Below are 10,095 nucleotides of genomic sequence, written 5' to 3'. Positions count from 1 at the left end.
TGCCCCAAAAATCTGGGGCAAAACACACAAAAAATCAGAGTTAGAGCTGGAGTTCTGGTGAGTTCCATGTTCCTGGATTGTGTCAGGATTTATCCTGCCACGTGCCAGCACCGCTACCTCGGCTGCCTTGGGTTTTGGGGTGTCTGGAAGTCTCGTGGCACTGAAGGATGGCACAGGTGGCCCCAGGATCACCATCCACCTGCTGCCCGGTGCAGGGTCGGGGGCCCGGGGACTCGGTGAGGCAGGGCCCGGTGCGAGCGGGGGTGGTTTGGCTTGGGAGCCGTTGTTGGGCTGGGAGGAGAAGGCTCCATGCTTCGGCCGTGAGTCACAGAGTAGCTTCTCCTGCCGTACGCCCGGGAGAGGCCCCGGGACGCCCCCCCCCCGGCCCCCTCCACGTGACGCTGTTGACGGGGTTTGCCTTGTACCAGGCAGCGCTTGCGGGGTGCCGGGGCTGTAGGGACCCCAGAACCGCCCGTCCCTGACTGGGTCCCCGGAGCTGTACCCCCGCCCCAACGCTGAACTTTTGGGGTACCTGAAGCCGTCCCCCCAGTCCGCCTGCGCAGCTCCCACCCCCGCGCTCGCCCCTCTTTCCCACTGCAGGCACCGGGCAGTGGGATGGCGGGGGGCGGAATGCCGGGATCCGAGGGGTCGGGGATGCGTGGAATCCCGGGCCCCGAGGGGCGGGATGCCAGGGCAGGGATGCCAGGGGAGGGCGGGATGCTGGAGTGGGGGGCGGGATGCCGGAGCCGGGCCGGGCGCTTGGGGCTCTCTCCCGGGCCGCTCCGGCCCCGGCACTCCGGGCCCGCCCGGCCAAAGTCCCTGCGCCATGAGCCGGGCCACGGGCGGCCGCCGCCCGACCTTCCCCGGGCTCCCAGGTAGGGTCGGGGCCGGGGGCCGGGGATCTTGGGGGAGCTCGGGGCACTCGGAGCCCCAGACCCAGTGCCGGTCCCCGCAGGGGAGCGGGTGCTTGAGGAGGCGGCGGGCACCCGGCAGCTCTGCGGGAACGGCGGCGGCTCCGTCCCAGGGACGCTGCTCTGCACCAACCGCCGCCTCGCCTTCCTGCCCGGCCAGGTGCGACGGGAAGACTAGGAACACTGGGAGTACCGGGAGCGGGATCAGGAACGGGACCGCGGGACCCCGCGTCGCCCGCCCGGGGGGACCGTTGCCCCGGCACGACCCCATCCCACCACATCCCGATCCCATTCTACCGTACCCCGGTCCTCGGCTCAGCCCCATCCCACCACATCCCTCACTCCCATCCCAGCTCCATCACAACCCCATCCTGCCCCCATGCTAATTGCATCTACACCCCCAGCCAATGACATCCCAACCCCACTCAGCCACATCCCTGCCCAATCCCAGCTCCATACCAGCACCATCGTGGCTCGTATTCCCAGGGGTGCCTGGGGACAGTGGGGGCTGCTCGGGAGCACTGTGTTCACCCTGGGAGCACTGCAGGACATAGTGGGGGACAAGGCACAAGGGACATGGGACAGTTAGGTCCAGATCCATCCCCACCATCCATCCCCCATTCCTGAGATGGGGGGACACTCTGGGGCAGCTTCCAGCTCTCCCCACTTTCCCACAGGCCTCTGGCTCCCGTGGCCTCCTCCACTCTGAGGATGAGGTGGCCCTGCCCTGCATCCGCAAGTTGGTGGCAGGTAATGGGGACATCCAGAGGCACAAGGGAAGAGCTGGGCAGGTCTCGGGTCTCAACCCCATGTGATGAGTTGAGCAGGTCTCAGCCGGTCCTGACAGTGTCATCCCCCTGACCCCAGCCAGCAGCTTCTCCAAGCCCAAGGTGCTGACGGCCGCCTCCACCCTCAAGTTCATCCCCGAGGAACTTGCAGTCTTCTGTCGGGATTTTCGCCTGCTCCGCTTCTACTTCTCTGAGAACGGGTTGGCTCCACAGGCATTCCGGGTAAGCCAGGGAGGTGCAGAAGTGTTGCACCCTCACTCTGGGGTACCCCACGTTTCTGGGGAAGCCTGGGGAGCTCACACCCCGCCCTGGCTGCCCTCGCAGGTGGCCAATGCCATCGCACAGGCGCGGGAGGCAGTTGCATGGCTGGGGGATGCTGCTGAGGGACATGATGGCTGGTCCTGCCGTGGTGAGGCCCCCCCAGAGAAGGAGGAGGAGGAGGAGGAGGAGGAGGAGGAAGGTTCATCCACCACGCTGCTCTTTGAGAGCCTGAGGGATTGGGAGAAGGAGCTGCAGCGTCTCGGTGCTGCAGGCTGGAGGGTGAGCGCCGTCAATGAGCGCTTTGACATGGCCCCCAGGTACAGCCCAGCCAGTCCCCCAACACCACCTGAGCCACTGGAAATGGTACGTGTGATTTGGAGGACTCCACCCTGTGCTCCCACTTCCCACAGCCTCCCCCAGTACCTGTGGGTGCCCAGCAGGCTTCTGGACCATGACCTCAAGCGAACCTTTGGCCACTTTCAGGAGCGACGGGTGCCTGTGAGTGCCTGGGTGGGCCCTGGCAGGGTGGGGGGTACTGGGAGGGGGACGTGGGGGCATCACCCTGTTTCTCTTGCAGCGCCTGTGCTGGCACCACCCAGGTGGGGGGGACCTGCTGAGAGCCGCTGGCTTTCATCCAGCCTCAGAGCCAGGCAGTGAGGATGTGAGGTGGGTCCCAGGGGGCTCAGGGGGAGAATGAGGGTGTCCCCCCAGCCTGACCCCACCTGGGGATTCCTGCGCCCCCCAGGTGCCTGGAAGCACTGCTGCTGGGGGACCGCGGGCCCTGTGTGTTGGCTGACACGGCCGAGCTGCCCACGCTTGCCGATATCCAGCTTGCCCACCTGAGGCTGCAGGCACTCTGCCTGCCTGGTGAGTGGCACGGGGTGGACTCCAGGGACCTCAACGTCCCCAGGGGGCTGGGCCTTCTCCCCTCTGAAACCCATCCCATGGGATCTAGGTGCAGTGGCGGAGGAGAAGTGGCTCTCAGCCCTGGAGGGGACACGCTGGCTGGACCACGTCCGGTAAGCAGGGGACAAGGGGCGCTCTTCAGGATATAGGGGGTAAATTCACCCTAAAACCCACAGTGGGATGTCCCCCCCCAGCCCACCTGGCACTGTGGGGTTATGGGGGCATTATGGTGGGTGCATGAGTTGCCTGGGCAGGTGACTGTAGCATTTTGGGGTGCCTTGAACACCTGCTTTTGTCCCCCAGCACCTGCCTGAGAAAAGCTGTGGAGGTGGTGTCACTGCTGGCAGGGAGGCACTGCTCCGTAGTTCTGCAAGGTGGGGACACTGGGATGGGGGATGGAAAGGGCTGGAAAGGGGACCCCCCTCACAACCTCGCCCCCACCAGAGCCCTCGGACCGGGACATGAACTGCCTCCTGGCCTCTCTGGTGCAGCTCCTGGGGGACCCCCACGCCCGCTCACTGCCTGGGTTCCAGAGCCTGGTGCAGCGGGAGTGGGTGGCAGCCGGACACCCCTTCCCACGCCGGCTGGGGCTGCTCTGCCGGGACACCCCTCGGGAGGAGGTGAGATCCTCATTCCTGTCCTACTAGGATAATAGTAGTTGGGGCCCTGCATGGGAGGAGGTGAGACCCCCCCATCCCATATCCCCCCAGGCCCCTGTGTTCCTGCTGTTCCTGGACTGCACATGGCAGCTCCTGCGGCAATTCCCGGCAGATTTCGGCTTCACTGAGGCTTTTCTCCTGGCGCTCCATGACAGCAGCTTCAGCCCCTACTTCAGCACCTTCCGCTTCAGCTGCCAGCGACAGCGGGGCCACAGCAGCATGGTGAGGGGCAGGGGCACATTGCTGCATCCCCAGCTGGGAATGGGCATCCCCAACCCTCCCATTTTGGCCCTTCTTCTCCTCACTCTGGCTCAGTTTTTCCATCCCCATTCCAAACTGGGGATGGGTGCCCCCAGATCTCCCATTTTACCCCTTCTTTTCCACTCTGTGCCTCAGTTTCCCCATACCAAATGGGGGACTGACTTCTGAGCTCTTTCCCTGCAGCCCCAGGTCCCCAGCCAGAGCTACCGGTGTGTGGGAGGCTGGCAGGATCCTGTGGGGCACAGGGGAGGTTCCCCCACCTGCACCTTCCCCTCGGTCTGGGCTTGGAGGCTGCACTACAGCAGACACCAGCAGGAGCAATTCCGGAACCCTGCAGGACTCCCAGCCCCTACTGAGGCCTTGGCCCCAGGCAGGGTGAGTGTGGCTGGGCTGGGGAAGCTGCACCTTTCCTTTGCCCCCTGTTTGTCCTTCTGGCTGCCTTCTCCCTCCCTTTTTTCCTTAATCCTTATTGTTTTCCCCCATTTCCTCTTTCACTCCCTTTTATTCCCAGTGTAAATTCTTTCACCCCACTTTTCCTCCCCTGTTTTCCCTTCACAATGGATTTCTCCTTTTTATCCCCTAACCCTACACCCTCTCATCCCTCAGCCCTGCTGGATTTCCCTCCATTGTCCCTAATCCCTGTTTTCCCCCTTTCCCAGCCTGGAGATTCCTGCCTGTGGTGGGGGGCTGGGACGGTGCTGATGCTGGCTAAGGGCTCGTTGTACCCCCACCCCCTGCCCTGGCGGACCCGCCCCACCCTCCGTCCCCCACACCGGGTGCCCCCACCAGAGAGCCGGGGGATGCGGGGGGGCCTCATGGGGGACTCCCAGCCCCCACCAGGGCTGCTCCTGCCCTGCACCGCTGGGCCCTGCATTCTGCTCTGGCACCGCTGCTACCTCAGGGGGCTGCCCCAGGAACAGGTACTGGGGAAACTGGGACATGGGGGAAGACTGGGGCCTGGGGGTGCTGGTTCAGGGGGTCCCAGTTTGGGGGGTCCCAGCCTGTCCTGCTGCTTGGGCTTGGGGTGAGGCTGGACTTGACTTGCGTCCGTGCAACCAGCCCTATCTGTGTGTGGGGGGATGGATGGATGGACGGACGGACCCCATGTCCATCCATCCTACCCTGTCCATGTCCCTGTCCTGTGCTGGACAGTCTGTCCTGTCTGTGTTCCCATCCTTGTGTCCCTGTCCCATAAGGAATACCCCACTCTGTCCATGTTCTCGTCCCTGTGTTCCTGTCCCATTCCTGTCTCGTGTCTCTGTCCCATCCTCATGTCCCATGTCCTGTGTACCTATCATCCCGTGTTCCCATCCCGTGCTGGACACGGTCTCTTGGCAGCGTGGCCGCTTGGCCCCATCCCTGGCCGGGTTGGCTGAGGAGCTGGAGCTGCTCCAGGACCAGCTCCATTCCTGGAACATGCAGAGACCCCACTGAGACCCTGGAGGGCACCTGATACCACCCCAGCTCTGGGACGCCACCAGGATCCCTCGGGATTCGGGGCCTCTGAAACAGCCCGGTGCCTCCAGTTGCACCTCACGGCTGCTCCCAGCACCTCTCTGGGTGCTTATGGGTCCCGGGAAGGGCAGAGCGGCGGGTCCCGAGGTGTCCCTGATGCTGGACGGACACGGCGGGGTTCTAGTTTTTCATTAAATTTGTGCTGCTTCCATGAGGCTCGAAAAGCTCAGGGATGGGGATTGGAGGAGACGGGATGGGACTGGGATGGGGACGCTGCGGCATCCCACAGGTGGGACCTCCGGCACTGGAATCATCTGGCACTGAGGAGCCCGCGCACTAAGGGCGCTCCTTGCTGCGAGGGTGATGTCGCAACAGAAGAGCAGCGGCACCTGTCCTCCCCTCCCATCTACACCCAAGATGGCGGTTGCACCTTCCCCGCAGGACGCCACTTCCGGCCCGTCCCACGGACGCGAGGTTGCGCGTTGACGTCACGCGCGTTGTGCGTGCGGCGCCGCGCGCGCGGGAGCAGAACAAGATGGCGGCGGGGCCGATTTCGGAGAGGAACCAGGGTGGGAGCGGGGGATGATGTCTAGGGGCACCGGGGACAAGGGGGGACTAGGGAGAGCGCTGGGGGCACTGAGGGGGACACCGCGGGGGACCTGTGGAGGCCTTCGGTACAGTAGGGGCATCGGGGGTTGCTGGGGAGGATTCTGGGGGGAATGGGGAGTCCTTGGTGTATCCTGGGGACACGGGGAGGCACTGGAGGGGACGTTGGGTTTTCTGGGGACACGGAGGGGGGCTCCGGGGAATCTCTGGGGCCAAGAGGGGCTCTGGTGTCCCGAATGAAAAAAGGGGGCATCGGGGCTGCCTGCTAGATTAAAGGCTGACTTGGGGCGGAGGGTTTCGGGTTCGGGGGCTTTGACTTGAGAGGTGTCAGCCCCGAGCCCCCCATTATCCCGCGGGTGTCCCGCTTCTGACCTCAATTCCCCGCAGATGCCACGGTGTACGTGGGGGGGCTGGACGAGAAGGTCAGCGAGCCCCTGCTCTGGGAGCTCTTCCTGCAGGCCGGGCCCGTGGTCAACACGCACATGCCCAAGGACCGGGTCACGGGCCAGCACCAGGGTGAGAGACCCCCAAATCCCAACGAGGGGCAGAGCTGAGGGTGGGATGGGGGCGTGGAAGAGCGGTATCATACTCCGTCCCTCGGGAGGTGTCGGGGCCCCAGGGTTTAAATTAAGTGGGAATTGAATCAGGTATTAACAGGGGTTTAAATGAAATCAAGGAGGTTTCAGTCAATCATTAAATGAGGTTTTCAATCAGCTGGGATTTTAAATCAAGTGGGGTTTAGATCAAGTGGGAGGGTTTGAGGGGTCTCCCCTGTCCTGAAGTCCTTTTGAGGTCCCCCATGAAGTCCCTTTGAGGTCTCTTGCCCCTCCCCTGAACCACCATTGGGGTCCCCTAGGGTATGGCTTCGTGGAGTTCCTGAGTGAGGAGGATGCCGACTATGCCATCAAGATCATGAATATGATCAAGCTCTACGGGAAACCCATCCGGGTGAACAAGGCCTCGGCCCACAACAAGAACCTGGACGTGGGCGCCAACATCTTCATTGGCAACCTGGACCCCGAGATCGATGAGAAGCTGCTCTACGACACCTTCAGCGCCTTTGGGGTCATCCTGCAGACCCCCAAAATCATGCGGGACCCGGACACAGGCAATTCCAAGGGCTACGCCTTCATCAACTTTGCCAGCTTCGATGCGTCGGATGCAGCCATTGAGGCCATGAACGGGCAGTACCTGTGCAACCGCCCCATCACTGTGTCCTATGCCTTCAAGAAGGACTCCAAGGGCGAGCGCCACGGCTCAGCAGCTGAGCGGCTGCTGGCAGCTCAGAATCCCCTCTCCCAGGCTGACCGGCCTCACCAGCTCTTTGCAGATGCCCCGCCACCCCCGTCCGTGCCCACACCCGTGGTCACTGCACTGGGGCCTGGGGTCACCCCTCCAGGTGGGTGACAGACCTGTCCAGGCCGGGGTTCAAGGTGCTGTCCCAGCATCCTGCTGTTGAGCCCTGTTTCCACATTGTCTCTCACAATTCTCACCTCCTTTCCCATGTTTTGCTGTTGGCTTGTTTTCCCCTAGCCCACGTTCTCACTGTGTGTTCCAGGCCTGCCTCCCCCTGGCTCATTCCCGCCGCCAGTGCCACCGCCCGGAGCACTGCCCCCCGGGATGCCCCCGGCCATGCCCCCTCCGCCAATGCCGCCGGGCGCCGGAGCCCCTGGACCCCCTTCAGGAGCTGCCCCTGCCGGGGGACACCCCCCTCATCCACACCCCTTCCCACCAGGAGGGATGCACCATCCAGGTATGAAGCTAGGTGGGAGTGGGACTCAGCTTCTCCTGCTGGAGGCTGCTTGAGGGGATCCTCCTCATTTTGTCTTCCCCAGTCATGGAGGGGGGGTTGCCATTGCTGAAGGATTTGAGGAATTTGGGACGTCATTGCTGTCTGGGAGGCACCTGAGCAGGGAAAGGTGTTGGTTGCCTTGAGTTGGGAAGGTGTGGGATGCAGGGAGGCAGGGACACAGGAAGGAAGGAAGGCACATGGGAAGGCAGTGATGCAGAAAAGGAAGGCAGGAACTAATTTTGGTATTAATAATTCAGTGAAAGCAGTTTTTCCCTGATTTCCTACATTTTGGCCCTGTGGTCCTGGGAGGGAGCTGTCTGCATCTCAGCTCCAGATTCAAAAGCACAAGTTTTGTGAAATGTGCAATTTAATGATTCTCTGGGATTTGTTTGATCCTGTAGCTCCGGAGTCACCCTGATTAGGGAGCTTTGTGTGATCCTACTCTGGCCATGCCAGGAGCAGATGCTGCAGGGCTTGAGCAGAGCTAATTACACCCAGCCAGGGAAAACCAGGCTCAGGAGCTTCCCTGGGGAAGGAAAAAACAATTTGATTTTTTTTTTTTCCAATGAGACAAAATGGGATAATTGGGAAAAAGGAGGTTTTGGGTGACCCTGGCTGCTCCAATCAGAGCAGGGCAGCCTCCAGCTCTGAATTGCTCTGAGACCTTGTCCAAAATCTCCAGTGATGAGGATTCCTCACTGTCCCAGGGCTGCACACACACGTTATCCCACCTCTTTTCCTGCACTCACTTCCTATCCCATCTCTTTTCCCACATACTTGCATCCAAGCCTTTTCCTCTTGCCAAAAAGCTCCATGTTCCCTCCTCTTTAAGCCCCTTTTTGGCAGCAGAAGCCCCTCTGCACCCATGCTTTTCAGACCCAGCTGGAATTTCAGACTCAGCTGGAATTTCAGTCCCTGGGGTTGCGTGGAGCTGCTTCCCGGCACCCCTAATTCCATCATCCCCCTAGGAATGCCACCAATGCAGGTGCACCATGGGCCACCTGGGATGGGGCAACACCATCCAGGACCACCAGGTTCCGGAGGGCAGCCACCCCCTCGGCCTCCCCCGGGAATGCCCCATCCTGGGCCACCTCCAATGGGGCTCCCACCCAGGGGGCCACACTTCGGATCTCCGATGGGTGAGTAGGATCTCTTCTGGGGGGATCTCCTCCAGGGGTAGGAGGAGGGGATGCGCAGCTGGGCCTGAAGGAAGATCTGGGGATCTTGGCACCCCCCACTCTGGAGTCTTCCTGGGGTTTCCTCACTGTGATATGGGACCTTGCAATTCCCCTTGGAATATCAACACCTTTGGGATGGTTCTGGAGGCCTGTTTGCCCTCGGGGGTCCTGGGAGAAATTCCCATTTCTGGGACCCTGACACAGAGGGAGTGTTGGCCAAGCTGGGGGCAGCTGCTGGGTGTGGGACCCCGGGTAGGTTTGGGGGCACCCATGGATGTGGCACCCCGGGAGGGTTGAGGGGCAGCTGATCTGCTGGGTGTGGAACCCCTGGGGGAATCTGGGGGGCACCCACTGGATGTGGCAGCCCTGGGCGTGGGTGTGGTGGACACCTCCAAGGATGTTTGGGAGGGGGTTTGGGCACAGTGGGCCATGTACCTCCAGGGGGCTTGGGGGGTGCTCCGTCCTTTCCCCCCCCAGCACTGATACCCCTGTCCCCCACAGGTCATCCCGGGCCGCTGCCACACCATGGGCTCCGTGGGCCCCCGCCGCTGATGCCACCCCACGGCTACAATGGGCCTCCCCGGCCCCCCCCCTATGGCTACCAGAGGGTCCCACTGCCTCCCCGGCCAGCACAGAGACCCCCTGGAGTCCCCCCCCGTGGCCCCCTCCGGGGACCCCTGCCCTGAGGGGTGGGGGACTCTCCAGTCTCCATCCTCAGCCTTCCAGAGCCCCTTGTATCAGCATTCCCATTCCTGCAGAGGGCTGGGGACCATCCCCTACTCCTCCATTCCCTCCCCATTTCTTCCCCCTGTTTCTTTTTGTAGTGTTGATTTCCCTCACTCTCCCTGCCTACTCCTGTTTTTCTTGCCCTGGAAGCTTTTCCAAGCTCCTTTTTACTGGATTTGTTGGTTTTGTATGGAAAGCAGTGGCCACCCACTTGCAAATAAAGGATTTGGGAACCAGGGGAGTCCCCAGATTGGGGATGAGGCTCTGTGTGTTTGTCACCAGCTGGGATCTCTTCCCTCCTTGGGCCATTGGGAAGAACCAGGCTGGAGGGATTTGGGGCCTAAGGAATGGCAGAGCTGATTCATGTTCTGATCCCTATTCCACTGCTAAGCCTGGAAGAGCTGTGTGTTCTTCAGCTGCTCCATAGGAATGTCTGGCTTCCCGTTCTTGAGCCATCACTGCCCAAATCCAGGGAGGTGAGGTTTGACTGGAATATTTTGGTACCAAGGTTTAGCCAAAGTCAAACATTCCCCTGGAAAATATCCAAGGGGC

At 62.0% G+C, this 10,095-nt stretch overlaps 2 protein-coding genes across 5 annotated transcripts; both read left to right on the top strand.

The window, feature by feature from the left end:
- Nucleotides 1–93: 93 nt before the first annotated feature.
- Nucleotides 94–5,452, top strand: MTMR11 (myotubularin related protein 11). Of its 4 annotated transcripts, none has more exons than XM_085082260.1 (15): nucleotides 94–875; nucleotides 956–1,071; nucleotides 1,589–1,661; nucleotides 1,779–1,921; nucleotides 2,024–2,277; nucleotides 2,371–2,458; nucleotides 2,538–2,626; nucleotides 2,706–2,827; nucleotides 2,916–2,979; nucleotides 3,170–3,240; nucleotides 3,358–3,486; nucleotides 3,638–3,747; nucleotides 3,970–4,161; nucleotides 4,446–4,706; nucleotides 4,939–5,452. In XM_085082260.1, exons 1-15 carry the CDS (start codon nucleotides 686–688, stop codon nucleotides 5,218–5,220), a joined length of 2,184 nt encoding a protein of 727 aa, XP_084938386.1. In that variant the 5' UTR covers nucleotides 94–685; the 3' UTR covers nucleotides 5,221–5,452. The 4 variants fall into 4 exon arrangements, with proteins under 4 accessions (XP_084938386.1, XP_084938388.1, XP_084938385.1 ...); XM_085082259.1 differs by having other exon boundaries at nucleotides 104–875; nucleotides 3,311–3,486; nucleotides 3,577–3,747; XM_085082261.1 differs by having other exon boundaries at nucleotides 110–875; nucleotides 3,311–3,486; nucleotides 3,577–3,747; nucleotides 5,125–5,452.
- A 100-nt stretch (nucleotides 5,453–5,552) lies between these two features.
- SF3B4 (splicing factor 3b subunit 4) lies at nucleotides 5,553–9,798 on the top strand. The gene is made up of 6 exons (XM_085082281.1): nucleotides 5,553–5,810; nucleotides 6,235–6,363; nucleotides 6,704–7,246; nucleotides 7,406–7,600; nucleotides 8,608–8,778; nucleotides 9,319–9,798. The coding sequence occupies exons 1-6, from the start codon at nucleotides 5,777–5,779 to the stop codon at nucleotides 9,501–9,503; spliced, it is 1,257 nt and encodes a 418-aa protein (XP_084938407.1). The 5' UTR covers nucleotides 5,553–5,776; the 3' UTR covers nucleotides 9,504–9,798.
- Nucleotides 9,799–10,095: the final 297 nt, after the last annotated feature.

Source organism: Lichenostomus cassidix, chromosome 25 (assembly GCF_008360975.1).
Source record: "Lichenostomus cassidix isolate B80296 chromosome 25, HeHo_3.0, whole genome shotgun sequence".
Lineage (NCBI taxonomy): Eukaryota > Metazoa > Chordata > Aves > Passeriformes > Meliphagidae > Lichenostomus > Lichenostomus cassidix.
The sequence above is the reverse complement of the archived record's forward strand: the minus strand, read 5'-3'. Positions and strand labels throughout refer to the sequence as shown.